The sequence below is a fragment of the Pundamilia nyererei genome, unplaced genomic scaffold (assembly GCF_000239375.1).
Source record: "Pundamilia nyererei isolate P.nyererei 1_Seehausen unplaced genomic scaffold, PunNye1.0 scaffold00104, whole genome shotgun sequence".
NCBI lineage: Eukaryota > Metazoa > Chordata > Actinopteri > Cichliformes > Cichlidae > Pundamilia > Pundamilia nyererei.
Genome location: NW_005187505.1, coordinates 1,679,795 through 1,694,461, shown reverse-complemented (window position 1 = coordinate 1,694,461; position 14,667 = coordinate 1,679,795). Strand labels below are relative to the sequence as shown.

Here is a 14,667-nt window from a genome sequence, read left to right as displayed (position 1 = left end):
TTTTTTACCTTATTTTCATTTTTATGAAAAATAAGAGCCACATATGAGGATATTCGTTAAAATTTTTAAACAGTAGCAGCATAATGTCCTCGTAAGTGGATATCAGGCCCTTGTAGAGCAAAATTGAGTATTTTGGTCTAAATAACCCAAAATGTGATGTCCACATATGTGGACGCCAGGTACTAGGAGGTTAAACCTGTAATGGCTCGTTTGGTAGAAAGGCAGAAAAATGACTGATTCATACCTGAGTGAGCTATAAGCTTGTTACACTTGAACCTAAATTCCCAAATGATCTGTTTTTTCAGCCCAAGCTGTTGGTTACAGCCTCATTTGGCATCGAGCCAGGCAGAAGAGTGGAGTACATCCCTCTGGTGAAGAAGGCCCTGGAGATGAGCTCTCACAGGCCCACGAAAGTCCTCATCTACAACAGGCCGAACATGGTAAAAACCATAGCAAAAATGTTATTTTCCTTTTCCACAGTAAGCAGCAGCACACTTAATGACTCATTGAAATCATCGAAGGTGTCGGTCGGAGGCAGGGATTTTTGTGGAGCCTGCACTTCTCGGCTGTTGCCAGGTTCGAACTCAAAGGTATTTCCGTGCTGGCTTCAGCCTGGAGCCATTTTCAGCTGCTGCTCGGTGACGGCGAGCAGATGTTTGGTTCTGCTTCACTTAAACACTGCTGAATGTTATGTTTGGTGAACTTAACATTTCCTCTAACGGAGATTGCGGAGTATTGTCGTTTCTTTACTCGAAATGAATTGCTACCATCCGTGCCTCTGTTTGAGCTACTGCTCTCTAGCCCTGTGGTGAAATAAAATGAACATTGCACAGTTTATTTTATCTTGTTGCGCCTGTCTGGTCTTATCTGTCAGGAAAGGATCCGGTGAATTAAGAGCGCCCGTTTGGATTTTTGGGAGATTATATACATGTCGGACACAGGGAATGTGTATACAAGAAATTCACGGGCAGCTCAGTGCCATAAAAATCTGTGAACCACTACTTTAGATGGTTGCAGCTGCTTTGCAAATTATTGCATTCGGTAAGCTGGAGGTAGCTGTTCGGTAAGCGTTGTTAAATCAGCCAAGATGGTGCTCTGTCTGTGCTTTCAGTGAAGTGAGTAAAAAGTAATGCGCTTAGGAGAGCTAAAATGTCTGTGGGAGATGTGCCTTTGCCTCAAGAGTCTGAGTGATATTGATGATGTCTTCATCTTGACACTCTTTTATGGAAGCCAAGGGAGGGGAGGGGAATAAAAAGATTTGAGGATTTCTTTATCCCTCCAAAAGTGATTAAATGTTAATGGCAGTATCAAAGAGACGTCTGTGTTTGAAATGAGAAGAAATGTCAGCGGCAGCAGATGTAAGGGGCAATAATCTATGACCTGAAATGATTGCTGCTTGCCAGATTGCGATGACAGATGGGAGATGGAACGTAATATAAATAAAGGAATATATATTTACTCCGCATGTGAGACTGACTCACTTCATAGGCAAGCAAGTAAAGCAAGATGGTCAAAACCATCGGAGTCAGTTGAATTGATCCTCATAGTTCACACTCCGAGAGCTCATCTATGTGACACTTTGTGACAAATAAATAACTGGGAGATATGATCGGCTGCTTCGCGAGTGACTGTCTCATCCTGCGGCGATCGTAAAACGAGTCATTAGCAGCGGCTGAACTTCCACAGTGAGCAGGAGGAGGCTGTCGCCGAGCAAATGAATCGCGTTATCTTCGCAGATGTGAAAGAATCAAAATAAATGGCAAAATATGTTTGGCTGCATGCAGCATGCAGTTAGATCCATAAATGCTTGGATGACGGCACAGTTTTTGTGTTTTCGCCTCTTTAGAATGCTACTGTGGATTTTAAGTCGAACAGTCGTGACATGATTTGAAGTGCAGTTAATCAGCTTGAATTCAAGAGTTGGGTTAAACGTTGAGGGATTACAGCCATTTTTAACACAGTTCCCCTTTTTCAGAGTGCATTCAGATCCATGCGATTTATACCTGGGTGTGCTGCCAGGTACGTTAGATCTGGTGAAGACTGTATATCATCTCTATTTTTCTTTATATTTCAGGAAAGGGTATCGATGAGTCGCGAGTTGAGCCTGGACTGGGATGAAGAGATGGCCTCTGCTAGGCCACATGACTGTGCCTCTTTGCCCTCCAACCATCCGTTGTATGTACTCTATACATCTGGGACCACTGGGACGCCAAAGGTACTGGCAGCTATAACCATACACTCACATGCAGATGAGTTACAGGGTTTACTTTTAGCTGTGTTTGACTAGACGCTGCTCATTCTGTATGCAGCAGCTGTGTGACTCATCTGATCTTTGAGCCTGCAAAACAGTCCAGGCACAATCTAAACACCCCCAACATGACATAAATAAGACAGAAGTTTTCCAGAGTGCGAGCTGAACCTCTTGCAGGAGGAATTACCTGCAGGCAATTTCAAATGGAGGGGAAAAAAAGCCCTGGCTCTTTTCAAATAGCATCATTTTGTCTTTGACCAACAGATGATATAAAATATCCTCCTGCTGGCTAGTTCCTGGGCTTAATAGTGCGGTTCTTGCCAGTTTTTTTTTTTTTTCCTGTGCAATTTCCCATGAATTTCTCAGTTATTGCTGTAGGGAGACCATAACTTTGAGAAGGCACACTCAATAGCTGAGGATGTTAGGACACACTATTTTGCTCAGGAATGTTTAGACAGCGCTATTAACTAATAAAAGGTGGGTGCCGGTTTGAGACGCAGTCATCTGGAAACAAGATGCCGTCCCCTTTGGTAAGGCAGCGCCAAGTGGCTGGTTTAAAATTTGCTTAGTGCAGTACCTGCCACCGGTCTTAATGTTTTTCTTATCTCCCCCCTCCCAGGGTGTTGTGCGAGACACTGCAGGCTATGCTGTGATGCTGAAATGGACCATGTCAAATATTTATGGACTCAGTCCCGGAGAAGTAAGACAATAAAGCATCCGCTTCTGAGGTGGTGCCATACTTAAGAACAAAGAGCATACAGAGACAGACTGCTCTCTGCTTGAAAGGACCTCTGACTACCATTTAAACATACAATACACAATAATCCTACACTCAACTTGCGGTATTTCATTTTCACTATACAACTGGCTGTTCTGTTTACATTTATTATGCCTTTAAGTAAAATGAGTTTTTACTTAATTTTTCATGCATTTTTGTTGTGACAACTCGGTACATTGATCCCTTTTTGGCAGGTTTGGTGGGCAGCTTCAGACCTAGGCTGGGTGGTTGGCCATTCTTATATCTGCTATGGTCCTTTGCTACACGGTAACGGCACTGTTCTCTATGAGGTACGTACCTCTGAGTTTAATATCTCAAACTAACTACTGCGGTGTTAGATTACAACAGGAAGCGCCAGAATATGTGCAATAAAACCTTAAATGAACAATGTTCAGAGCTAAATAAGTTACACCTTTGTTGGCTCGACAAACTGAAGCCAGCCACTGTTGGTTAAAGACTCCAGTTTATGTGGAGTGAAACTGAAGAAGTTCAAGATGTGGTGAAGTAGCTGCTGCAGAGAAGCTGCAGCTCTGACTGTGCCAGACTTTTGCTCCTTTTATTGTTTGGTTATTGGTACCAGTCAGTTGAACACCAGCACATAGTCTACACCTTCCAACCCGGGTATTAAAGAGTTTTTAGTTTGCAGGATGCATTTGTTGGACTTGAGTCTTTAAATTTCCTGTGTTGAAGTTGTGGGAGAGCAGGTTGTCAATGCTCGTGTTTATGCCATCATTAATTGAAGCAGCCAATGAAAGGGCTGGGCAAGTTATCACATCTTAGAATTTTTCCTTCCGGCATTTATAGAAAAACAAGATATTGGGGATAAAAGGATTTACTCTTTTGCATTTATTTTTTTATTTTTTCCCATGCACACTCCTGTACTTTATAGCAGGCTGTGTTTGCACTTTCCTAAAACCTCAAACGCAGTCAGTTTATTTCGGTTTGAGACAAGAGAACTAAACAAGAGCCTTGAGCCAACAAGATCTTTCTGGAGGAAATGCACGTCGCATAGTTTCTGTCTAAGAATCATTAATGGTTGTCTGTGACTTTATTTGTCTCCAGATCTCACCCGGTCTGCTTTTGGCGCAATATGACAAAAAGCTCTGGCTTTGGCTCTCCATCTTCAGCCTCTTCTGCACCCACAGGTTTTCTGCAGTTTAGACAGGCCAGCATGAACTAACAGTTGCCTTTGCACGACACGCTATGCGGTCAGAAACACACTCCTTAGTTCGGGCCCAACTCCTGTGTGACCCACTGTCCACTACCTTTATTTTTTTTCATGTATTCTTTTGGTTCAAGGAAATCTCCTGTAAATGGAGAGGTTTTCAAGTTCAATAACAACAAAATGTGCTAACCATATTGATTGTGGTTAATATTTTTGCTGTAATTGAGCTACATTACCAAAACCAAGCTCAATAACACCACTAGATCGCAAGAAACTGCAAAGCAGATAAGCCATCCTTGTCTTCTTGGTCTTAAATTTTTGCAAAACATCTTTTCATTATAGAGAAAATGGGAGATAAGGTTGCAGTGGGATGGACTGGTCATGGAAAAATGGGAACTTTAATAATATAATTATAACCTTGACGAAATGGCTCACACAGAGGGTTTTTATTAACGTATAGCAATTTGTAATTAGTGTTGGCTTTATGATCAGTGTAATATCATATGATTTGTGCATTTCTTTTTATCTTATTTCATGTGTTCTTGCTTAGCTCCTAAAACAGAGGATCTGTTGTATTAGTGCTTCATTATGGGCTTCTTTGGACTCCATGCATGCATCATGTGAATGTCACAAGCAAGCATCACATGGAGTTCTGTTTACATAGAGTGCATTGATGACTGCGCTTTTTTCCAGGCCCAGATTGTCCCTAAAATCAATTCCTGAGATTCTGCACTTTTCTTTGGCTTGAAATCTGAAGTTGTTTCTTTTTATACTTCAGCAAAGGATCAAGAAGGACGTGCGTCTTTCAGTGTAGTTCTTATGTATAGGGCCACCAATTACATTTGCACTCTGATATTCCCTCACCAGTTTGATGCAGCAGCGCTATTGGACGATGAATTAATTGGCCGTTCCTTAAATCAGTGTTTGACTTCGGTCACGGTGGTTGCTCCACATGGTTCTTGTTTCTAGCAGCCCATCTATCTTCAAGCCCTTTATTTGGAGTGAAAATGACAGCCAGGACTCACTGCTCCTTTTATCCATTCTTATTCTTCCGCAGTTGTCTTCTCACTGTTGAGCTCACTTAGTTGAATACCAGGGAGAAAATAAAAAAGAGTGGAAATTGCTGCTGGAGACCTTTGCCTGCAGGCTTCTTGTGTCTTTATCTTTTATTCTAGACAGACAGTACTTCTGTAGTGCAACTGTGTTTTCATGCCCATGTGCCTGGATAGTCAATCTTCCTGTGTGCCTTGTTATTTTAAACAGCTGTTGTATAAATATTCATGTTTTGGAGTTTGCACAAATATTCCTGGAATGGTTTTAGGCAATAACAATAATCTGTGTAATCTCTGGTGTTTACTTATCATTATTCAAATTCCGATGATACACACGCCTTAATTAAGCTGTAAAGTAACAAGTTGTTGCTGCACTGTGTGATTCCAGGGAAAACCTGTAGGGACTCCAGACTCTGGGGCCTTCTTCCGTGTCTTGTCTGAACATGGAGTCTCTTCAATGTTCACAGCGCCCACTGCTATGCGTGCTATCCGCCAGCAGGACCCCCAAGCTACAATTGGAAAAAAATATCCACTGACCAGGTACAGAGCAACAAAATAAATGTTTTTGAATCAGTGGGGATTGGTGCTAAAGCAACCAATGGATGAATATGGAATTGAGATAAAATTCCTTTCTTCCTTCTTATGTGAGAATTTATTGTTTCTCTCATGTGTATTTGCAAAACAAAGCAAAGCAGCGTAGCGATGTTACTGCGTGACTGCAGTTATTTCTGACATGTTATACACCGTCTGATACAAAAGACTGTATGCCGAAGATGGTAGTAGGTTTTTATGGACTCATTTTGAAAATGTAAAGTTTTTTTTGGTTGTTGTTTGTTTGTTTTTGAGACATAGCGATCATATCCAGGTACTCTGGCACAATCGAGAGACATGGTTAGGTTGACTGGCAGGACTAAATTGGGGAGAGGCGAGAATGTGAGAGGGAAAGACTGTCAGTACATATCTAGTCCTGTAACAGACCGGCGACCTGTCCGGGCTGTACTTGCCTTTTGTCTCATGACCTATAATAGCTGTTTGAGGACCTGCAGTTTGCAACATTTCTCAGTTGGTGTAATTTCACAGGATGTGAAACGCTGTGAAATAACCATGTTACAGCAAGCAAATGAGAAAAACCTCATTTAATCCAATGAAGGTAATTTCACAAAACGAAATGGCCTAAAAAGGTTAATAAATGCACTAAAGGAAGAGTTAAGTTGAATGTGAAGAGCTCAATAACTTTTCAGCCTTGGAGGTTTCAACTTGATTGTGATTGTAGTTATTTTTCATTTTCAACCCTAATGTTGATCCAAAACCTTAAGCCTAAGAACCCCATGCAAAGGTTTTTGGGGATTCTTTCTTTTAGCGTAGCCTCAGCCTGTAAGACTATGATCTTTGCCCTTATTATGATGGCTACATGGACTGAAACTGAGAGATAATTGCATATTATCTTGGGACTCTGACGAACCTGCTGGGTGAGAGAACAGCAGCTATATCCATCAGCTGTCAGTGGCAGAGGACTTTGAAACGCCAGGAGTGACTTGTTAAAGCATCTCATGGCTGACGGTTGTCCGCGCAGTCTCTCGTTAGTCTCTGGCCATCTGCTGATGCACAGCCCTCTCCCACCTCTGTTGCTCACAGTCTGTACCCTCAACTCGACCCGCTCGAGTGTTAATCTTGATAGATAACAAGCAACAGCATCTCACTGACTGCAGCCCACCTGTGTTAAATCACTCTGCGTGATCAGGTGAAGGTCGTCTGTAGCTCCGAGTTAAAAACAAACATTTTTCATGGTATTAGTTTAACTTGGATTAAATGCTTCATGAGATTTTGTTAATTCTTTGGCACAGAGCGTAAAAATGTACGGGGGGGTTTGTGTCAGTGTGTTCCGCAGTCTGAAAACGCCACTTAGCACACAATCATAAAGCAATTCTAAGTGGGAATGACCTATGGCCCTAGTGAATCATTCAGTAACTCTGGCATTGTGTGCTGAATCGACGATCTCCTGTTGTTCCCTGTGCTGAATGCATAGCACCTTTTTTTAAAAGCTCTTTCTGCAGTCAGAGATGATTTTTCTGCTGTATTTTTTATTTTTTTTGCTTCACATATTGTTGAAATCTCTCCTCTCAGCTGTGACCCTGCCACAATCAGTCATTTAGGCAACTGTTCCCGTGTACACTTCCTTGTTCTTAATGCATTTTTTCCCCTTGGCAGAAGCGCATTTGTAAAAGATTGCTGCAATTCCCGTTGGTTTTGAGCAAGACAATTTGCCATCATACACATGCTGCATTATAAAAGCAGCATTAAAACAGGGTTTCTTTGTGGTGCAGTCATTGTTCCAAAAAAGAGCTTTCATTCCAATCAAATCTGGCTTTTTGATGCTAATACAGTGAATTCAAAATGCTTTAAGTGTAGAAGGCTGTTAATCACAGTTTACGTGTCGGTTCAAATCTGTCTTGAGTGCTTAATTTGCTACACAAAAAGAAGGAAAGCTATTTTTTCACTTATCGTCAGTCATTATAAACACAATCCTGCATATAAACAGTCAGAATCTGTAGGGAAGATTTTTGATACCAAGATGATCTTTTGTAATCTGGGTAATGATCACAAAACATTTGAGGAAATCGCAGCTTCTTGAAATTTGTCAGCAGTTGTAAACAGTGTTCAGGCAGTCTTTAATCAGCTATCTGTTATTCATTATCTGGTTGTCTTGGCTCTACTAGAAGCCCTGAAATATTGGCTGCTGTCTCTGAAATCATTAAACTATAATCCATGAGTTCCCAGATTGATTTTTCTAGGCTTACATGCATATATCATAATAGTCTGTGTATGTTGTCCCATCAAAATGCCTGTCTCGATGCCTGGGACGGGCTTTGTGATGTATTTTTTTTTGAGCCGTGTTGTTGTGGTTGAAATCTAATCATTTATTTCTGTTAGCTTAGTATTTATATTTGGCTTCATGTAGCTTGTGTTTTTTTGTTTGTTCTTTTGGGTTCCTCATGTCCTTTTGTATTATGCTTCAGTCTGTTCTTTGAATTTTTATTCTAGTGTATTTTCAATGTAAGGTTGTGCTTTTATTCTGCTTTATTTATTTTCATCATTACTTCCAGCAAGGACGTCATATTTCTGGTAGCAGTTGTGTGCCTGTATGTCATCACTGTGTCAGTAAATAAGATGGCTCGAAAAGTTTTGTTTTTAATGATTAAACTTTACGGGGGTGTAGAGTGAGGTCATGTTAACAATCTGTTAAAATTTGGCTTGCATCGACCAAAGTGTTCAAGGTCAACTTAATGATTTATTTGTTAAAATGGACAGAAAGCCATATAACTTGGAAACTAGGATTCTTGTCTTGTCTTTATTCTAGTAGAATAAAGATTAAGATTATGAAAGATTATTATGGCTCATTTTTTATTTTATTTTAAATTTATAGCAAATTTTTTTTTCTTTTTTTCTTTTTTTTTCTTGTTTGTTTTTTGGGATCCTGCTCAACTTTTCAGTTCTTATATTTGAATTTGGATTTCTGTTAATATCTTCTTGTTAGTCTCTTGTGACCTGATTTCTGTTTAGTTTGTCTTTTTAGAGAATAGTGCAGTTCTTCGTGTTTGGGGTTAGGATTGGTCTCCTTTATTTCCTGTTTCACTTTGTAGGTTTGTTCCATTTTAGTTTTACTTTCCAATTTCAGTGATTTCTTGCTTGTGTTCACCTGCTGTTCGTTGTGTGGGATTTAACCTCCTTGTGTTCAAATTTGTGTCTGTGTATATAAATAGTCCTTTCATTGCATTGTTCAGAGTTATGTTGTACTAGTATGCTGTATATCTCTGGTCCAACAGTCCTCTTGTTTCTGTTTCATAGTACTTTTTGAATGTTTGGATTATTGTTGATCATATCTTCATGAATTCAAAGATTTTGGACTGGGCGTCTTTTGGGTTATCAGCAAAAAATGTTGATTTTATGCCTCCTGCATCGTGAACTCAGGTCCTTAAAAACAAACAATAATCATAATAGCAGATGATGAAAGCCCCGTCCTGTGAAATACAGAAGGATATGTCAGTGGTAACTTTAGGTTTAAATGTTTTTTTTAATGGAAGTAATAAAACCTTTCAGAAAACTCATGTAACTTTGTTACAAATGCATAGCTTCATGCCAGAGAAACCTCAAATACCCCTCGTACATCTGTGGATAATTGACTCTGAGATGCACAAGCACACCTCGTCAATGCGCTTGAGAAATATCATTTGTTACCATAGACGTGAAAAATGCATTGAAACTCTGTCTACAAGGGTGTCTGAAGCTGTAATGGCAGCAGCGCTCTCTATAAATGTAGTATGAAAAAAGGAGCTGCCTCTTTGTCCCCAGTATCTTAACAGGAGAAAACTAAGTCATTGCTGAGAGCCTCACTGTCCAAAAGTGACAAAGTCCACTATCCATTGGATAGTGCTTTTTAGTACATAGTAAAATCTGGTGTTTTTTAAAGGTGGTAGTGTTTACAGTGTGTTTGTCTTTTATTAAAACAGATCAGTGGTTCCTAACATTTTTTTATCTAATGCTTCATCAAAACTTCATGTTCCAATGTGTTCAATTCAGCCAATTTTACATTTGATGTTGACTATTTTTCCTTTTAGGAATAATTTTAATTAACTATTTAATTCAGCCAATAGTTTAATTTGTTTACCTACTCTTTTGGCCAAAAATATTAAATAAAAAAAATACACCTGCTAACTGTGCTTTTAGCTATTAATTGGCTTTTTTTACATACAGAGCTTTAACTAGACATTTCAGGTGTTCTTTCAGTATATTTCTAACAATTTAATTTGTTAATTTTACATTGTTACCCAACAGTAACAGCTGCTCATCAGAGCTAAAGCTAATTATTAGTTTTTTGCTTTATTGGTTTTAACTATTGTGTATTAAATTTAACTAACATTTTCTTTTGTTTATTTGTTATTTAGACCAACTCTTAACTGCTAGCCATATTTTTAATTTTTTTAATTTTTTTTTTAAGAGCTGAAATAACTATCTGAAAACTATTCCCAGGTGGGTAATTGAATTTGTTCATCCAATAGGCAGTATTGAATGATGAGACCATAACAAGAGGCCAAACTTGCAGTAGCAAATCGACAAACACTGCAAAAGCATAGAAAATATGAGGGGAAAGGGTTAAATAAAACACAACTGGAGTAGAAAAAATGTCTATTTGCTTCTACAATTAAATTTCAGCTTTCATTATTTTAGATTGATACTTAAGCAGTACTATCATAGGGCAGTTCAAATTTATTTATATAACACCGAATCAGAACTACAGTCACGTAGTGTAATAGCTCAGGGTCACCTGCCTTAATGCTCAGCTTTCAGTTTAATTATAACATGATGCGGACACACTGCTGCATTGTTCAGTGTCAGCTCTGCACGTTAACATGTTCACAAAACAGAACACACACTTCAGGTGTATTTTCCTCTGATTAACTGTTTCTCATATCACATAATAAGCTTGGAGCATATTTGCGCTTTGTAAACTAAAACTCAACCTTGACAACAAAGAATGTTTCCTATTCTGTCTGCTTCAGGGTCAAACTGTATTGTAGCCTTATCTTTACAAAATAGCCAAGATAAATAGCTGTTGATGCCCTTAAGAGGGTCAACTTACCACTCAGAGCATGCATTCAGTGGCTACTTCATCAGGTACAACTCCTTGAGTGCAACCCCCCCCCCCCCCCCAACTAAATGGCAAGTCTTATCACTTCAATAAATTATTCAAATGAACAGGCAACACAATATTGTGTCATTATAAATCAATTCAGAAGCCTGCTTCATAGTTTGGATTGACAAATTAGAGCACTTTCAATCCTGACTCTATGGGGCAGTTTTGTGAAACTAAAGATGGTAGCTTTCCCACTCCTACCACTGAAGAGCCAATCACTATCCTAACATAGAAACATACATGGATTGGATACTTCAGTAGGTACACCTATTCAAATTGTCGTTCATGCAAATAACTAATTAGCCATTAACATGGGAGCAATTCATTGGGTTTAGGAATGTACGCATGATCAAGGCGACCTGTTGAAGTTCAAACCAGACGTCAAAATGGGAAACAAAGGCGATATAAGTGACTTTGAACATGTCATGGTTATTAGTGCCAGATGGGTGAAAAGGTTTTTAGAAACCACTGACCTACTGGGATTTCCCCTCACGAATATGTCTAGGGTTTACCGAGACTGGTCTGGAAAAGAGAAAATATCCAGTGAGCAAGAGTTCTCTGGGTGAAAACGCCTCTTTGATGCAAGAGGCCAGAGGAGAAGGGCCAGGCTTCTTTGAAGTGTTAGGTAGTCAACTCGACACAGCTAAGGTATGGAGAAGATAAACCTTAAAGCAAATGGGCTAGAAGTGGAAGAGTACACCAGGGACACAGTTTTGGCATCATGAAAGCATGGATCCATCTAACCATCCTTCTATCAATCCTTCCATCCATTCATCCTTCCATCTATCCGTCCTTCCTTCCTTGTATGAACAGTTCAGGTGGGATATATTCTTGGCACTCTGAGCCCTTAGTACCCATTAAGCATAGTTTAAACACCACAACCATGCTGACTATGTCTATCCCTTTATGATCACAGCTTACACCATATCCCAAAATTCAGCGCATCTCAAACAGTATTTTGAACCAGACAATGATTTCACCGTACTCAAACGACCTCCGCAGTGACCTTATCTCACTCCAATAGAGCACATTTGGGATGCGGCGAAGCAGCAGATTTGGATCATGCATGTACAGAAATCTGCAGCAACTGTGTGATGGTGTCGTGTCAAGATTTTATATTTGTAATCGCTCAGTGGGAGAGGAAATGATAGTCGCAAAATGCAGAAATACAAAATAAACTGGAAATGTGGTTTTTTTTTCAGTGTTGTTTTAAACACCAGTGGTTGTCCAGAATTTCACAACTGGTACAATTTTACTGAAAACATAACGCAGATGGTTAGATTAACTCAAACTGAGGTCTAAAACGGTTTCTTTGCTGCTTTGGCAACAGCTAAATCATCACCCTCCCACCACAGTCTCCGAGGTCACATCGTCTGCTTTAATCTGTTAACTCCTCAAAGAAAACTTGAATACCACCTTTGAATTGAATAGCGAGACATGTGGTGGTGGGAATAGACTTGCTTTCAGCTAGAACATAAGGCCCCTACAGGGACAGTCTAATTATTCACTTATTTCATGTAATGCAGCTCAAGTCCTGTGCACAAAGAATCTGACTGCTGAAAGATGGTTTGATGATTAAGTCCCGTGGCTTGATCCTTGACATATTTGATATTTTCTATTTGTTTAAGCCCTATTTTAAGCTATTCATCCTCAGCATGATATTATGACTCAATGAACTTGAGATCTGCATTTTTGATTGTTTATTTATTTTGTTTATTGCTGCATTGGTAGCAGTATTCTCATCCTTGTGTTATGGAGCAACATTATCATTTCTTTGAAGTGTTTCTGGCCACCTGGCAAACCTGTCTCCATTGACTCCACTAACTCCTGAGGGAAATATCTGGCTCTTTAGCTGCTAAATGCTTCAACTAGGTTCGCCAGCTTGCTGCTAACTCTGTCTGTATGCTGCATTGTGCTGGGAAAGCGACTGTCTGGTTGTTTTTTTTTTTGTTTTTTTTTAGGAGTTTTTTCCCCCCTAAAAATCAGCTTCCTGTTGTAGCTGCAAATGCTACTAAGAGAAAAGAAATTGAGGAAAACTGTAAGGGTCCATAGATGGGTAATTCTTTCAAGGTTAATCACATCATAGATAGATGTGATCGCCCTAATGTTTTCGTATCGCCCTAATGTTTTCACTTACAGTTATAGCTGCTTTAAAGTGCTCTTTTGGCACACACATAAGCAGTCAAAGTTAGTGTAGTGCTCCTGACAACATGACGTGATCTGATTTAATACATATCAGTGTAAAAGTTTACATCAATGCCAGAGTTCAGTTCAGTTTTATTTATGTAGCTCCAAATCAAAACGACATTGACACACTTTATATTATAAGTTAAAGACCGCACAATAATACAGAGAAAAGAAGTGTTAGTCAAAAAGAAGCTCTATTACAGGTGGTAATAAATACAAAAAGTCAGCAGTCATTGAAGAGGTAGAGTAGTGATCACTACACTACCTCTTCAATGACTGCTGTGCCTAAAATGTAGCCTAGGGTTGGTGGGTTGTTCTTAAAAGCTTTTAGCGACCCGGTAACAACGCTTTGAAAATAAATATGAGCAGCCATCAGGAGGAGTGGATAACAGGGGAGAAATAAGAGAGACTGAAGATAGAAACTGTAGTGTTTGGGTTCACTAGCAGGGCATGAACTCGGGGAGTATCAGTTATCCAAAAAAAGTAGCAGAATTCTGAAGATGAACAAGAAGGGTCTAAGGGCAGGTTGGATTTGAAGGAGTTTGTTGGTTTTTTTTTTAGGTACTTCATGATTAAGGGGCTCATCGCTGCTGTCTGTAAGGTCATATTGAGGGCATGTGGTTTGGTGGGGAAAAGAGCAACTCAGAAGGACTGTAGGTAGGCTTCAGAGTTTCAGGGGAAGGAAAAAGTGGAATTCACTGTTGATGGCTTTGACATTTAAAGCATGAGGCTAATAACTCTGGGATTTGAGAAGATGCTGAAGATAAACAAGCTTTCACCTCCACTGTCCTGAAAAGAAGGAAAACTGTTGAAAAAGAATGGGTTTTGTCAGCAAAAGTGTCACGAACTATTCGCTTAAATGAGACCAATTAAGCTTGTTCTGATTTTCTGATTTACAATTAGGTAAATACGTTTTTGGGATGGATGTAATTTTGCCTCACACAATGAGGTTTGACTGAAGTTTAGAGTTACAGCTTTTATTCAGGGAGTTTAACAAAAGCATTGCGTTAACTGTTACGAGGAGGACATTAGCTATAATGGACTCTTTCAGATAGAGGAGGATGACCTGCACCAATACCCAGTGTAAGCTGATAATGCTTTTGAACAACTGATTTTGGATATCTACTCTAGGAGTTAGGGTTGGTGTTTGCTATTTATACTTCGTCATTTGGTCTTTGCTTGAAGACCAAACGGCTGTGGATCAAAAGCCTCGTACTTAATTTAAAGCTGCTCTAAACGAAATAAAAGGCAAAAAAAACAAACGAACATACCTTGAAAGTTGTACGCTCTCTTTCTGCAGCTTTTCCTCTCCTTTCTCATTTTTGTCACTAGATGAGGGATTTAAATTTTCTAAAAACCAGTCATTTCTGACTTTTGACTTTTTGTGCCAGTCAAACCGCTTCAGAGGACCTTTGCTTAATCCATTGTTTGTGTTTACCTCCTTCACACTATATCCTTACATGCAGCTCATCGAATCTAGTCTGGTTTGTATCATATCTATCTAATAGACTCCAGTTTGTTCATGTAAATGGAGAGTCCTCT

At 39.4% G+C, this 14,667-nt stretch overlaps 1 protein-coding gene across 1 annotated transcript in view; it reads left to right on the top strand.

The window, feature by feature from the left end:
- Positions 1 to 14,667, top strand: part of acss3 (acyl-CoA synthetase short chain family member 3) — a 51,081-nt gene that overhangs the window by 5,566 nt on the left and 30,848 nt on the right. The window contains exons 4-8 of the mRNA XM_005740853.1: positions 306 to 440; positions 2,075 to 2,215; positions 2,871 to 2,951; positions 3,224 to 3,319; positions 5,635 to 5,786. Coding sequence (XP_005740910.1) covers positions 306 to 440; positions 2,075 to 2,215; positions 2,871 to 2,951; positions 3,224 to 3,319; positions 5,635 to 5,786 — 605 coding nt within the window. The remainder of the gene's footprint in view (positions 1 to 305; positions 441 to 2,074; positions 2,216 to 2,870; positions 2,952 to 3,223; positions 3,320 to 5,634; positions 5,787 to 14,667) is intronic.